This window comes from Lineus longissimus, chromosome 1, assembly GCF_910592395.1.
Source record: "Lineus longissimus chromosome 1, tnLinLong1.2, whole genome shotgun sequence".
NCBI classification, from domain to species: domain Eukaryota; kingdom Metazoa; phylum Nemertea; class Pilidiophora; order Heteronemertea; family Lineidae; genus Lineus; species Lineus longissimus.
In genome coordinates this window covers 22,552,073-22,568,002 of record NC_088308.1, presented here as the reverse complement: position 1 = coordinate 22,568,002, position 15,930 = coordinate 22,552,073, and the positions used below count along the sequence as shown (strand labels likewise).

At 39.4% G+C, this 15,930-nt stretch overlaps 2 protein-coding genes and 1 long non-coding RNA gene across 15 annotated transcripts in view; 2 read left to right on the top strand and 1 right to left on the bottom strand.

The window, feature by feature from the left end:
- The first annotated feature begins 145 nt into the window (after window positions 1–145).
- On the top strand, window positions 146–1,901 carry LOC135492384 (uncharacterized). Of its 2 annotated transcripts, none has more exons than XR_010448068.1 (3): window positions 146–295; window positions 488–749; window positions 1,055–1,901. It is a non-coding gene; the product is annotated as an uncharacterized LOC135492384 (long non-coding RNA). The 2 variants fall into 2 exon arrangements; XR_010448069.1 differs by having other exon boundaries at window positions 161–304.
- Window positions 1,902–2,163: 262 nt separating this feature from the next.
- LOC135492378 (DEAD-box ATP-dependent RNA helicase CshA-like) lies at window positions 2,164–8,692 on the bottom strand. The gene is made up of 16 exons (XM_064778826.1): window positions 8,555–8,692; window positions 7,587–7,803; window positions 7,347–7,463; window positions 6,788–6,868; window positions 6,244–6,321; window positions 5,887–5,956; window positions 5,677–5,760; window positions 5,415–5,480; window positions 5,075–5,172; window positions 4,636–4,711; window positions 4,372–4,471; window positions 4,033–4,166; window positions 3,772–3,829; window positions 3,497–3,624; window positions 3,128–3,390; window positions 2,164–2,885 (listed from the first exon to the last, which is right to left on the bottom strand). Exons 1-16 carry the CDS (start codon window positions 8,676–8,678, stop codon window positions 2,711–2,713), a joined length of 1,869 nt encoding a protein of 622 aa, XP_064634896.1. The 5' UTR covers window positions 8,679–8,692; the 3' UTR covers window positions 2,164–2,710.
- A 982-nt stretch (window positions 8,693–9,674) lies between these two features.
- LOC135492321 (uncharacterized) overlaps window positions 9,675–15,930 on the top strand; it is an 88,626-nt gene continuing 82,370 nt past the window's right edge. For 10 of the 12 annotated variants that reach the window (XM_064778760.1, XM_064778744.1, XM_064778737.1 and 7 more), the window contains exon 1: window positions 9,677–9,787. The gene's annotated coding sequence lies outside the window, so the exon portion shown is untranslated. Of the gene's footprint in view, window positions 9,788–15,107; window positions 15,245–15,930 lie in introns of those variants that run through there. The other 2 variants (XM_064778813.1, XM_064778728.1) reach the window with 2 other exon arrangements.

The following is a 15,930-nucleotide window of genomic DNA, read 5'->3' as shown; positions in this document are numbered from 1 at the left end:
CACATATTTTACTTATAATTCATGAATAGAATTATACAAATATTTGTTTTTAAGATACCTGTAATTCTTAAATACAAATAGATTGTTTTTTGAACGATTTATTTCATTATAGATATTGACTGCAGACTTTTTTGTCACCAGACTTGTATACAAGCAGACATGTACACATGTTGTACTTCCGTACATGCATATGCATGTTGTACATCCTGAATGTTGCCGAACATGATGGGTTTCTCTCTATTTTATCTGATTTCACACCACTGACTGGAAAAGACACTTCGCAAACTTGCATATAGTAAGAAAAGTACATAAATTTACTTTATCATACTAGTACTAGGCCTATAGGAGGGAGGGACCATGTTTTCACTACTACTACTTACTTTCACTTCAGTTCACTTCTCCCTTTGAAATTGAATGCCAGTATTTTCCTTGCTTATTGCAGTTTTTTTAATGACTCTACGATAATTTTCCCTTCATGTGTTTCCAGATCTACAGCCAAGTCATGAGTGCAGAGTTCCTGAACCCCAGTGTCATAATGGACTCCGTCTATGGGCTCCTGAACCGCATAGACTACCAGTTTGACGTTCGAAAGAAAACACAACGCCTACAGGAGCTTGCTTACGCCCATCCATTTTGGGCAACATTTATCGTCATGTCATTAGCCGTACTTACAGTTCCCATTGGTGCCTTTATAATGTTTGCTGGAGGAACGATTGCATTCACTTTTGTGGGATTCGTATTTGTTGAAGGTAGGAAGATCCCTGTTCTACTGTAGAGAGGCAGTTCAATATAATTCATGCTTGAAGAACCTTATCAACAGATGAATACAACATTTTATCGTTGGAAGACTCCAGCGACACATTTTTCAAACATCGCTGAAATGTTAAATTCCTGTTAAACTTTTTCTCTACCTTGGTTGTGTTTTACTCGTGTCTTTGTTTGATATCGGTCCAAGAGCTTTGGAGCTCATGTTTGTAATTTTATCTCATACCGATGAAAATAAAGTTTATCTTATCTTATCTTTCTCCTTATACTATCTTTTCTCTATTTACAGGTACCCTGCTCACAATTGGTGCGATATTCATGATCGCCATCCTCAGTGTCCTCGGTTTCATCAGCATCAGTTTTGCCGGTTGCGTATTTGTAATGTACTTCATACTATCGGGAGGACTGACATTTCTATCTACAACTTCTGATAAAATTAAACGTAAGATGAACCAACAGATGCACAATTCGAGATCGCACGAAGTGTCGTCATCCGAGTTGTCCCCTGACAAGCAAGATAACGGCTTCGTGAAAAATTGTGGTATGGGCCAAGAAGGCGATGGATCAATGACGGCTGATGCTCAAAAAGATGAATGAAGGGTCACAGTATTCTGTTGGTGATATCTTTGTGTTCATTCTGTTAGCTTGATACTGCTACCTTCATGCAAGTACAGTAGAACTTTCTATTTAGGACAGTCGGAGGACTGTCAAATGCTGTCCTTTATAGAGAGGTGTCCATATTACAGAGGTAAATTTGTATACATGGACAGGGCAGTGACCCAACAGAAATGTCCACATACATTGTACAATTTGTTGGACAAACATATACAGTCTACATGTATAAACTGTAAAGTGACAACTTATTTTCTGCTTTCACACATCAAAGTTGATTAACAATGTGCTTCAAAATCAGTCCAAGTCTTTGAAAATGTTCAGATATGATATTTGTTGATGCATACAAAATGGACTCTAAATATTTTTTCTTGTTTAATTAATTTGTCTTTTGTTGAAATAGAATATTTTATGACCCCCCTACTGCCGTAGTGAATACGTTGTGAGTACTTGTAAAGTGTAACATTTTTTTAAAAAACCTTTTATATTTGAGAAGAGAGTTAATAAAGGAGTTGATATTTGCATCACTGTCTTACAAGTATTCATTATTCAAGTATCACACATGGATGTAACATTACCCATTGGTTGTACCACGGATCATGCTCTGGAAACAATGCCAGAATTTGGACGTTTTAGCAGCTACTGTCATCAGATTGGTTGCGACATGGTCTCTACAGGGAGACATACAAGACATATGCATTCCCAAGTCAAATAATTTGGTTGATGTGAATTTAAACAGTTTTGTAAATCACTCGCTGATAAATGATCGAGATATTAATAGCAACACAATATTTTTAGAAATCCATGACTTTATTTTTATCATTAACTTAACACAACATCCTTGTGTAAACCTGGATTACCTTCACCCAAATGCTTCATCTACATGTACCAGTTCACTACCAGTACAACAGTACAAATAACTGTTGATCATGCAGAGTAGCTTTAATGAAAACTTGCAAAAAGTTGGATGTAATCAATTCTTGCATGAGAGGAGAGTGGTCTCCTTAGCCTTGGTTGTGTAGGGGCTATCCATAAAGTAGTACGTACAAATGTGACCCGCTCTACCAAAACTAGGCGCTTGTCACATCTGAACTTGACAGGTTGATACGGACTTGTTGTTCATTTCCCTATTGTAGACCTTTTGTGAAATGTGACCAAATCAGTTTGTAATAGATTTCACAAAAAGTCTACAATAGGGAAATGAACAACAAGTCCGTATTAACCTGTCAAGTTCAGATGCGACAAGCGCCTAGTTTTGGTAGAGCGAGTCACAAATAACAATTTTGTGCCTGAATGGCGACTATGAAGAATAAGTCCTATATTGTCGTTGACATCACCACTCTTCCTCCTCATCATCGAAATTCCTACGGCGCCTGAACGACTGATTTCTGTTCTGACGGTTATAAAATCGTTCATCATCGTTGTCGTCGTAGTTTCGTGAGTTCCTGAACGACGAGAACCGATCCGTTCTGTTTTGAGAAAATTGTGGCTTTCTGTTGAACTGAGGCCTGAAATGATTTTAACAAGGAAATTTCAATTTACAGAAAAATTTGAATGCCATTTTCACCGGTGTGTCATAGTCATGCAAGAATGATATAATCGTGAAAATTAACTCTCACTGTGAAAGTGTAACTACGTAAAAGACATTTCAAATACAGCTCTTCCAAAGTTTTGAATTTGGAATGGCCTTGCTCCAGTCTTCGAAGACTAGGGAGGAATAAGAAAATATACTGCAACGACACACACTCACCTTCTTCCAAATGAATTTGAATCGCTCGGTCGGAACTCTGTCTTTTCTTTTTCTCCCTTGACTAGCAAACTTAAAGCAGCAGCCAAAATCCTGTGGCTATCAGCATCCGGTTGACTGAGAAGTTTTTCTGCCAAAGGTTTACCAACATCTAATTCTCTATCCTTCATGTGCGTGATACGACCAGCTAAACTATCAAGTTTGTTCATTTTCAGTTGTCGCAGGTCAGGTCCGTTTGTGTGCTCGAGGTCAACCATTCTCTCAATCTGAAAGATATCAAAAATATCAATGGGAAACCTTAATTAACCTTAGTTACCAACAAGCGAGTAATATCGCCTTACGTTGAAAATTTATCAAGGTTGTTTTCCTCACCTTTGATATAATCTCCCTATCGTCTCTTGAACCGCTGTGTATCATGATGGCCATTCCCTCCCGACCTGCTCGGCCCGTCCGTCCAGACCGGTGGATGTAGAAGTCGATGCCATTTTGAGGAGGTTCAACTACAAATACGACAGATACGATAGATAAAGACGTGATGTGCTGAACTCGCATTTCATGATAGTGATGCCGATGAGTATGAATTAAGTTACTTATTTCAGAAATTACAGTCAGAGTTCTACAGATTTCAAACCTCAAAATGTTCTTACCCTGAATGACGAGATCCACTTCTGGTATATCTAGGCCTCTTGCTGCTACATCAGTTGCCTGAAATATAAGAGAGTATTATAAGGGAGTATAACTAAGACCACAAGGCTCAGAATGATTGATAACACAGAACCTGCTGAGAAGTATACGGCTGATCCCTTGCTAGATAGGTTAGAGGGAAAGACTGCACCACACACACAGGACCACTATCTCTTCTGAAAAAAAACAACAGACCAGGGAGCACGTTGGAAAGCAAGACTCACCACTAGAATTTCTATCTGACCAGTTCTGAAAGCCGAGAGAACATTTTGTCGTTTCGACTGGGATAAATCTGAGTGCAGCTCTTGTGCATCTAAACCATGGCGCTGAAGGACATGTGCCACTTGCTTCGTCATATCTGAAAAGAAGAAAAAGATATCATATTTAGATAGAAGTTTCTTAGGTTGACGGAATTGATACTGAACTGGAGGTGGTGGTGGTATCACCAATCACCGCGAGGGGTGGAGCTAAAATGTAGACCAAAACAGTAGGCGCCGGCCGAAGAGTTGGGCGAAGTGAAAGCCCGCCAGATCGAGCAGACATGATCAACTCCAATTACTTACGTTTTGTTTTGATAAAGACTATACACCGTTCTGGTTTATATGTATTCTTGATGAGTTCACATATGGCATCCATATGAAAGTTGTGAGGAATGTTCATACACTGAAATGATGAGAACAGCAAAAATATTTGAACGTAAAATATCTTAACACTGCAATTATTTGAACATTGCAGAAAACAGCATTTGACCAAACTAACACTAAAAATCTTACTACTAAACAGAACAACTATCGTAGTCTACCTATCAAAAGGATGAACTAACTTACCAAATGCTTCACTGAAGTTGGAGACCTCTGGCTCTGATCTTTTACCAGATCTACATACTGAGCATCTTTCATATACCTGTTGGTAGATAAAATAGTATCTGTTGAAAATGGACTGACAGGTATCAAATGTCGAAAGGGTCAGACAGTGACAATTTCAAAAGGTGAAACTTCTCAGCTTTGACTTCTTGAGTAATTCCAATATCACCAGAGTAGATCCCTGCTATTAGTCTAACCTTCACCTGTACAGTGCATGCATCATGGCAACAATCAATCTGACAACTCTCTGTCAATGAGGCAGAATTGGCTAGACGTAGCATATTGGAAAACCAATTTGTTGGGAGAGCCTGACAAACATCCCTGGACTACCGACTTCGAGACTGCTACAAAAGCCATTCTCGGCTCGGGCAATAGCCTAGTCGACATTAACTTTCTAACTTACTCTCTTGTTATTCTCTGAATATCAGGAGGCAGCGTGGCACTGAATAACATGACCTGTTTATCACGTGGCGAGTTCTTTAGTACATTTTCAATTTGGATCTGAAAACAGAACAAAAACTCATTAATCATTCAGAGCTGCACAAGGCTGAAATAGCTTGGTATCTGGAAAACGGCTGTCTTCACATTGCAAGTGAGGAAATGGGAACAAACGATGATGAAAAGTTCTTTTAAACACATTAAAATCAATCTGTTAATGACCCATTTTAGCACTACTTTCATCGACTTTTGGCAGCAACTTTTCCTCTTCATGCATAGATACATAACATCCTTGAGGAACTTACGAGGAACTCTGGAGTGAGAAGATGGTCAGCTTCGTCCAAGCAAAGAAACTCAAGAGCATCCAATTTCTGAAAACAAGAAATGGAAAACAAACAATAAACAACTTGATCAGTGACTATAAAACAATGTTGCATTTTAGGCTCATGTACATTTCAGCTAGGCGGAAATAAAGTAAAACATTGGAGTAAGTTTTTCAACTAATAGTTCTATATTCCATACAAAGAGTCAATAAAGCCTAGTTTTTAGGAATTCTTCGATACCTACCAGTGTCCCTCGTTCCAGGTGATCTCGGAGACGACCAGGTGTAGCACAGACGACGTCAACCCCTCTCTTGAAGATTGATGATTGCTGGAGGGAAGAATAGATAGAATAGTAGGCCTTTTAACCTAAAGTGGCAAGTCGTTGGTTGCTTGGGGATGTTGAAAGTCACATGAAACCAGCAATGCATGTATGCAAGTTATATGACAGACTTACCTGTTTAAAAAAGGATTCTCCTCCATACACAGGTAGACATCTAACTCTTGAGTTGAGTTCTTGAACGGATCTGGAAAGAGTCACAATACATGATTAATGATAGAGTTTACTGATTTTTCATCAACTGCCAATTAAAACTAACTCCATTTGGTACATGTTTAAGCCATATTTCACAATGGAGACAAACATCTTACTTGAAAGGAACTGGTGAAGTAGAATGATATAGGATCAACTACTCTTTTCTTGTAAAGAAAATACTGATATACACCACCTTGTTCTGGTCAAATATTATTTTCTGTTGTTGAAGAAGGAAGAAACTAACCACGGAGCATATCTGTGTGCACTTCTAAAACTCACCTATAAATCTGCAGGCAGAGTTCCCTTGTTGGTGAGATGACGATGGCCCGAGGGCAATCCTTACCACACGTCGGCTTACTGGAAATAGACAAAAAACAATGAAGAACATTTGATATGAATCCACTTTTGGTAAAAGAACAAAACAAGGAAATCTGAGCTGCCAACCCGCTATAGGGTTATCAGGAACAGTTTCCAAAAAGTTCCCTTTCTTCTGTATTCTTCTCCAAAACGTTAGTTCTTTTCAGTATTTTTGCAACTGACCTTCAGTACTTCAAATTGGATTATTGAGGGAGAATTTAGCTGACTCTTGGTACTATAGTACAAATTTGGACCAATTTGGACCAGGACAAAATACTAAAAGTTCTGATGGGTTGGCACCAACGAGGAATGTCGTTACTCACAATTCATTTAGTATTTTCGAAGATCAAAACAGGGCATCCGCAACAATTGCCCGGCTGACAGTAGCTACCAAATCAACAAGCCATAAGGTACAACTACCGAAACTATTTAAGCTGGTCTTATACATTTTTGCAACAACTCTTACCTGGACATTAACTTCTCTACAACAGGAATACTGAACGCCAAAGTTTTGCCACTTCCTGTCTGTGCTCGACCTATTACATCCCTGGATAACAGAACAATTTGCAAATAAATGATAGTGGTTACGTCAAACTCATCAAAGAATGAAAACTATTTTCTACCTGCAGTAAACTATCTTTTGCCATCCTCAGTACTACCAAGTGGGCCTACTATTGTTTGGTTCAAGGTGTTGAGGAATGTTGCATATTGCTCTCATTTTGAAAGTATCTCTTCTTATTTTTCTCAACATCTCGAACCAACCAAACTATAGCAATCTAATGTGGATGGAAGAGACTGTCATGAAAGCCAGGTAATTGATTCAAATCAGGGAACGAACAAAATTTACAGAATCTAAGTATAGGTGATACCAAAACACTGTCCAGTTCTGCAATAACCAGTATAAATGCATATGTGCCAGTGGGGTCAAACTAATGCTTTATAACAATAAGATTTAGACGTAGATTTAGATTTATATCACAATCAAGAATCACTGTTGTCAATTCCGAGACAATGATAGCACTCACTTTCCATTCAGGGTCAGAGGCAATGTCTTCGACTGGACATCAAATGGCTCCTTGTAACCTAAGTCCGTCAGTCTGGAGAGCAGCTGCTCACTGATCGGGAAATCAGAAAACTGGACTCTGAAATAAATAAAGCAGTTTTATTACATAGTAACTTTGGTCCGAAACATACTCAAGCTAAAGCTCCCATTATTTCAATAGTTGACAATTATTTCAATAGAATAGAATAGTTGACAAACTTACCCTCCCTCTGAAATATGTTGCGCTTGCGCCTGAGTACGATGCTGTTTCATCAGGGTGTCCAATTTCGATTCATCAATGTCGTAGTCAAGTTCTTCTTCAGAATCTGTGAATTCATTACCCCCGCGTCGAAACTTTTGTGACTCGGACAATGTACCAACATGCCGATGATGGATGGCTCTCTTCCATAGTACATTATGCAGGTAATGATCATATTCCCCTGCAAAAGAAAGTCATACTGTAAAAGTTATTCTGTGTTTAAAGAATATAAATGAACAAAACCCGGTGTCCTCCGCATCAAATTGTGATGCACAACAACTATCACAATGCCAGTAGCCTAGGCTGTTGTGAACTAAGAACGACACCAGGCGCATTTACACGGGACTAGACATCAAGGTAAATCCTGATTGGTCTGCCGTGTAAAGGTGCACAAACTAGACCTGGTCTGGTTCGATGTACAAATATTGGAACCTCCCTTATACTGGACACCTTTCAATAAGGACAACATCTGTACACAATACAAGTTTTGGTCCAAAATAGGTTGTTTCCACTCACTTGGACCTCTCTTATCAGGACACCTCTCTATTAAGGAAAGCAGTTGTCTGTCCTGAGGGTGTCCTTCCGAGAGTTTCTACTGTTACTTCTGTCATTACCTACTGCCAGTACCGGCACAACATGACTCACGAGTCATGACTACTGCCGGTACAGTACAAGACTTACATCGTTCATGGTGTCGTAAGTGATGTGATGGTGTGGTGTGGTAACGTGCAAACGGCCTTATGATGAAATATCAAGCCCACAACGAACACCGATTTCTCAAACGGCTGTTCTGCATCACCATACAAATCACGTACAAAATGTACTACGATACATGGCAAAACCATGTAAAACCAAGGATAGTATAGCCCTGCTATGGTCGAGATTATCAATGCTAATCAAACGGTAAGATCATCTACAAAAATGTTACTTACGCGTTCCATTGTTCCTTACCAATACGGTGAGGTGTCTAGTAAGGGCAAAATTGGAAGAAGACGCCCGTAGAAGATGATTTAAAAGTGGTTTTAAAACGCACGATTTTGTAATGGAGGCAGCCATCTTGAAAAGGGCTATCGCTAAAGTGCGAAACGAAATCAACGAAACGTTGAAATCCGTACTTGATTCTGGAATACACGGACCCTCTCGCAGATTTCATTGTGTCCCGAGCCCGCCCCTGGCTCCCCTGCCGTTGGCCAACCATACTACATAATACGTACATGAAACGTCCTTACAGGAGTAATGCAGCGCCACTGCATATAAGGGTCCTGGAGGTTCGAATAAAGAAAAGCTGTGATCGGCTACGGTCGTCAGTAGGCTACCATGTTTAGGGTTCATGGAATAACTCGTCCCCCATATACCCCCATAAAAAGGGGGGAAATTTCCACCTCATGACGGGGAGATTTTTAATTTTTAGTTATCGCGCAGTTCCACTCTTTAGCTCAGATGGCGCCAGCTGGGGTCCTGTCAAAATCATTGGCCTACCTGAGGCTGATGAGGAAACTCACGAAACTGTACAGGGTGGCCCGGAAAGGTTTTCTCTTGCACAATAGAATTATATTGTGTATCCATAGACACGAACTTGTCACCCTGTCCAAGACATCGGAGCGAAAGTGAAAAAAGAGGACATTTCTGTTTTCCACCGCAACGGGCTGTGTATTTTTCCGTCGCACTATATTGTTACCTGCAGAAATGACTTTCGGCCATATCTCTTCTGGATGAGATTGAGCTAGAGTTAGAAAGGGTTAAACGAATTGGGAAACGAATAAGGAGCTAGCATTTTGAACCGGGAAATTGAGTTACAAAGGGTTAAACTGACTGGTCGTTGAATTGGGAGGTAGCATTTGAATCGGGAGCTGGAGTAACAATGGGTTAAAACCAATCGATGGAGTTATCGGACTTCGAAGGGTTCATATTTGAAAGAAATTTGAATTGTGAGTTTCAAAATCTAGAAAATCTAATTTTATGTTATCTTTATCGATTGTAAAAATCAAGTCTTTTCTTGACGTCATCATCACCGCCGCCTGTGATTATTTTATATACCTGATCGAAGCATGATCATGTTCGGTACTCATGTACTAGAAACCAATCCCGAAAGCATGCTCGATCACTATTAACGACTTCCATTGGAATAGCACGAATCTTCTTGAAAATCTAAACCGAAGATATTGGTAAGTCAATTGTTTTCATTACTTTTATGTTCGTTCATTTATTATCTTTAATTGTCCTCATCTCCAAGCAGACGAAATTGATCAGCTGACTGGTTGATGAATGGTGCTGTTGTTAAAGGGGTACCTTGATAGTACGCCGTTAGAATTTACCAGTGGAGTGGGCCAGGGAAATAGAAATGCAGTTATACTAAATGTCGTGGTGCATTTATCATCCACATTAAAACCTGGTATCTATAGTATCTATAGTATTTATATGTACAGTAGAACCTCTCTATTAAGGACACCCTCGGGACTGACAAATACTGTCCCTAATAGAGAGGTGTCCTGATTACAGAGGTTGATTTGAATGGAAACACCCAATTTTGGACCAAAACTAGTGACCTTATTACAGAGGTGTCCGCTATGAGAGGTTCTACTGTATGTCTACACAACGGCAATGTTCAAATGAATTATATATTGCGCATTGGAAATTTACAAATTCAATAAGAACATTTCAAAGAACGACGTAATGTATACTATTAGTATCGAGCGCGAAGAAGAAGAAGAAGAAACTCCTTCTAACTAACCGGCCAGAGAGGTTCAGGAGCTACGGGTCAAATTGGGAGTCGGGAGAAAAACATTACTGGGGTCGGGGTTTCCACACTGGCCCTCGCTGGGCACATGGACTCTACGTGTTCGAATCGCTACGTGCTTCGAATCCAATAGCCCTGTAACAGAGGAAGCAAAGCAACCCGTTCAGAATTGCTGCTTCAGCAGCAGCAGAATGTGTTGTTTTGATTCAATCAGCTGATCGACTGGCTCGTTAAGAAAGCTAGCTTGATTTCCTTTTGACCTAAAGAGTAGGCTCTAGAGTAAACCAGCCGAAACCCTTTAGACTAATTTTGACCTTTTGGTCTTGGTGGGCGGCAGCGTTGGAAGAACACTATTTTTTGTCGGAAAGGGCCAAAATGTGCATAAAAAATTAATATTCAGAGATTTCTTGTTGATATGCCACATTCCCCTACCCCGGGACCCTGGGAGATTAAGCAAGCTGATAATGATAACGGGATAAGAGATAATCTATATGAAGTCTTTGAAGTATGCATTTTTAACGGAGGTTTAAACGAACTATAATTAGATTCTTCATTAGCAACGCGCGGATTGAGTGTAAGCTGCAACTTCAATCTTCTGTGATTACGCTGCGGTCGTGACGTCACTAGTCAGCTGCGAGGTATTCCAGGGTAGAATTAGCAACCTGCAGCTAAGAATTCTTAGTGCTGGTGTACTAATGTTTTTTTTATCTTTTAACGCGCGAAGTAAATGTTTACCATCATTCCCCATTCAATGTCAATACTACATGTATTCTAAACGCCTTTATATGATTGTTTCTGGCCACTTCGGTCAAGAAGGGGGTCAAAGCGGTGGCTAGGGTATTACGAAAGAGATTTCAAGAATAGCTCATAAAAGTTGATAAGAACACATGCCTACATACTGTTATGTGTTGTCTGAGAACAGCTGAAATGTCAAGTGACCATTACCACCCAGGCCATGTCATCCTGAGGAAATCAGGGGTTAATGTTCGCTTCTCCGGCCCTGGACACAAACCCCCATTTGTGCGCCCAATCAGAGAGTCTAGGAATTTAAAAAACGTTATCCAAACTCGCATTCATTCTCCGGCGCAGTGGATAGTAGTGATAGTAGTCCAACACTATGCTTGAATGTTATCGCTGCTTTGGAGAATGACTCGCATTTGATCATGCCGACAACGAGAGGCATGCAGTGTCTCCTTCCAGATGCGCACTCAATCTCGATTCTATATAAGAGATCTGCGTGCGGTTTTCAATCATACAAATTATAGAAGTACAGTACTAGAACCGAGGTTGATACTTTAGTCTAGGTGCTGGTGATGTACGCCTGTACTTCTCCAAATGAGGGCGAATATAAACTTTTTCTGGTCAGTCAAACTATAATAACAAAAACTATGATATAGCCTAGGCTTAGCTTGGAGGAATTATACTTCTATAGTCAAGTATAATTCCTCCAAGGGCTTAGTGAGCTCTCAATCGATCCGGTCCCATCGACCTTCATCCTTTCGACATTAAAATCAAAATCAACTGTGCAGCACTATTAACCGTCATTTCTCTGTGAATTCCAATTCTTGTACAATTTTATAAAATTTCACTTCGGAAGCTAATAATAGAAAAGCAGAAAATAATGCCCCCCATTTGAACCGTTCCGTTCTGCTGAAAAGAATAAGCCTGTGCGACACGCCCATGATAAGGCCTTATTAGGTATAGTTCTTGGTGAGACGAGGGAGGTTTGGGATCATAGTTGCCTGCTCTTATATAAGCCTGTCGACCTGGGCCTTTCGAAGATATTGGACTGAGCTTGACTGGGTCAAGACTGGCGTCGGAACATCTCTTGTAAGCTAGTAAGAGGCAAGTAAGTATATATATATTAATATTCAAAGACCTTCGCTTTTCAGTACCTGATTGGAATTTTAAAGGGGAAGTAAATCAGACTCCAAAGGCCTACAAACACATGATATTCTACATATATATATACAGCAGAACCTCTCTATTAAGGGCACCCTCAGGACTGACAAGTGCTGTCTTTGATAGAGAGGTGTCCTAATTAGAGAGGTGAAATTGACTGGAAACAACCAGTCCAAACCTAGGTCCAAACCTAGTATCCTTTATGCAGAGGTTGTCCTTAATAGAGAGGTGTCTGCTAAGGGAGGTTCCACTGTAGTATTAAATCAAAACAAAAAGTAGGTTGTCCAAGGACTCAAGGAATTCATTCCCCTCTATTTCATAAAAATGTTGATGTGTTTCACCACTATTTGCAGTTCCAAATGATTTTTAGTGTACAGTAGAACCTCTGTGTTAAGGTCACCCTCGGAACTGACAAGTGCTGTCCTTAATAGAGAGGTGTCCTGATTAGAGAGGTCAAATTGAATGGAAATAATCAATTTGGGATCAAAACTGGTGTCCTTGATAGAGAGGTTGTCCTTACTGGAGAGGTGTCCACTAAGAGAGGTTCTACTGTAGCTGGGATTTACCCTTAGGCATTTACCCATGATAGATCATTTGTTTTGATCAATTTATTTTTTCAGCGGTCCTTTGGATCAGGACTATTCATTAGAGGAATTCACACAAATGATAGCTCCAGAATCCCTTTCCACAAACAGGCTATAGAATGTTTGTGTACACTTTCTGATGCCTTTACGGAACCTTCCACATTTTCTTATTTTAAATTGAGCAGCTGTTCTCGTCAAGCTAAGGACTATGGAACTATCATTCTGTATCAATCACTCTGCCTATCAATATATACTTGATCCGCCGGTTGACAAGACGTTTATAAAATTACAGTCAAACTTGGTTGTGACTAATTTAAAGGGAACAGAATTTTAGTTTATTAAGTCATATTTTGTTGTAGTCAATCTATATGAATGGGTTACTTTAAACCGGGTGATGTTTGTGACTCCTTTACTTTTCACAATATTTGAGATTTGGGAGACAAAGGGAAACAGTAAACGCAATCAAAACCTAATTGAAAATTTCAGTGTCAAATGCATCAAATGGATGTCAATTGCGACTTGGACTGTACAAACAACATTGAATATCATATATGGAGAAAGGTTGTCTCATCAGGGCTCTGGTCCAACTATTGTGAAATCGATATTTAATTGTTATGGAAACTTTGGTATGATGATACACTGTTGTTGGATATCGTTCTGTTTGCATGAACCTTTAACCCAATGAACGATTACTGTGAGGATAAATGTGGCAAAGTTGACTGGTGAGGTCTTGGAAATTAACTTCATAATTAACCTTATGCAATTCGGTTTATAATTTGACATTTCTAATTAAATTTGAAAAAAATTGTATACTGTCTACATAACAAGAATGTCGAAGTTTATCTTCAATACATCGTTAAACAATTTAATTGGAAAATTTTGAATTTTATTTAAGACAAATTAAAATTTATTAAGGAACAGCGTAGGCCTTTAAAAACATCAAGTTTCTGCAACATTTTATTTCATGTTTCAATTTCACTGTGCATCATGTGATGATATGTTACTGTACTGGATATGCGCACATTAACAAATCATTGTGCAACGGTGTCGATAATTCGCCATAAAATGGAGTGTTGCATCATAATAATTGTCCTTTCTAATTGCTGTCCCCTCGTGTGACCCAATTTACGAGTGCAGCGGTACTGACCTAGGAAGACTGCACTTGGCAACATTCACCATAAGCTTCCCTCCTCCTTACAGACATGCGTGGCTAGTCACTCCTGACAGGAAAATTGCCACGATTGGAACTCTCTTTGTCAGATAAAAGGTTTGGCATAGCGAGGTGATACTTGTTTCATGTAGCTAATTTTCCTATTGTTTACTGCCATTGACACATTTTGTGACCCAAATAAATTCCAATTCGCAGGGAAGTTGCACTTATCTGCTAATTACCATTAGGCCTGCTACTCAGATGTTTGGATGCTTCCAGGAAAAAACTCATTTAATACATTAGAAATCACTGCACTTGACTCAGTGCATTGTTCTCATTTTCTAGAATTCATACTGTTCATGTGGCCTTGGGCAAGTACCTTAACTGGCTCTAGCAGCAGTAGGTTCTTCTGTTCTCTGTTGTACATGACAAAATGCTGTAGTGCAGTTGCCATGAATACAAATTATATCCTGTCTAGACTGTTATACAAATACACAATGTCAATGTTGAAATTTATATTTGTCAAATTCAATTTTTTAAATTCAATTACAAATTGAAAATGTTTAATGAATGGCATAGGCCTTTAAATGACTTAAAAAGTAGTCAGGTGTAATGGGGGTCGGGGAGGGGGGGGGGGCGGGTTGACATCTTGCAGGCCAATTCAAAATGAGGTGTTGAAATGAAATGGCATATTTTACAAGTTGATGTTTCAATATGTAATGAATTACATAGTTAGTAGTTTGAGTTTCCGTGTGGGGTATGCCCCCCCCCCCCCCAATTCGGCATGTTCTGATATGCAATTTACTGATTTATTGTGCCCCATTAAAAAGACAGGGTGCTCTGGGAATTGTGTTATCAGAATGTTCCTTCTGGCGGTCATCATATGACGCAGTTGTATACACTTCTATAGTCCCCTTAAGAATAACTCTTACAAAGAGGTCGGCCACAACTCGTCCTGGGCACAATTCATTAGGATTAATTTTCGTCTATTCTTCATGCCCCATTTTTTTGAAGCCCAGTTGGTTTCATGTTTATCAAATGGGTGGACTATATTTGGCCTCTTCGAATAGGCCATAGAGTTCACATAAGACGCACGGGTGCATGGTTTCTATTCATTACGAAAAGGGCATTCTACATTGCACAATCCACTTCCAGAGCGGAGATTTCGTACTGTCAGCTGTGTATAAAGTGAAGAGGAGATAGACGAGGGAGATTTTATTTTGTCTAGTTGGAATAGGACTTTTACAAGGTACAGTAGAACCTCTCTATTAAGGACACCCTCGGGACTGACAAGTGCTGTCCTTAATAGAGAGGTGTCCTGATTAGAGAGGTCAAGTTGCATGGAAAGAACCAATTTAGGACTAAAATGAGTGTTCCTAATAGAGAGGTTGTCCTTAATAGAGAGGTGTCCGCTATTAAGGGAGGTTCCACTGTATTTGATATTGGAATATTTGTGTGCGGGAGTTTGATTTTGATAATTCTTATTGATTTATCTTGAGGTGAAGTTTAGAACTTTCTTAAGAGGTTGGATTTTAACTTTCTTTATCTTTCTAGTAAGGTCGGTACGGATTCGGTGAATCGAATAAAAAAATCTTGAGAGTTTCTTCAACTATCTAAACCTAATTTCTCGAGTTTCTGCCTTTCCTTGTTTTGCCTGATCATGAACTCGCTGAACTGAGAATTCTATAAAAAATTCTTGGTGCAGGTGTACTCATTAGTGTTGGATATGTCAAATACCGAAGATCGCTTTTGTACTGATGTGAAATGGCTAGATGATACTGTAAAACCTGAAAATATCCGCTGCCATTTTACATTGCGGTTTTGTGAAATTGCAACTTCGTTCTTTTAAGGTGAAACTAAAGTGTCTCCATTTTGCCAAATAAGAAACACCATAATTCATCCAAAACCCACAAAATGGTAAAAGTTTTACCCGGA

Excerpts from the sequence above, each read along its gene's own strand:
- LOC135492378 (XM_064778826.1), bottom strand. The coding sequence starts at position 8,678 with ATGGCTGCCTCCATTACAAAATCGTGCGTTTTAAAACCACTTTTAAAT. Across the intron at positions 3,625-3,771 it reads AGTGGATCTCGTCATTCAGG|TTGAACCTCCTCAAAATGGC; the intron begins GTAAGAACATTT and ends TCGTATTTGTAG. Across the intron at positions 2,886-3,127 it reads TCAAATTCATTTGGAAGAAG|GCCTCAGTTCAACAGAAAGC; the intron begins GTGAGTGTGTGT and ends AAATCATTTCAG.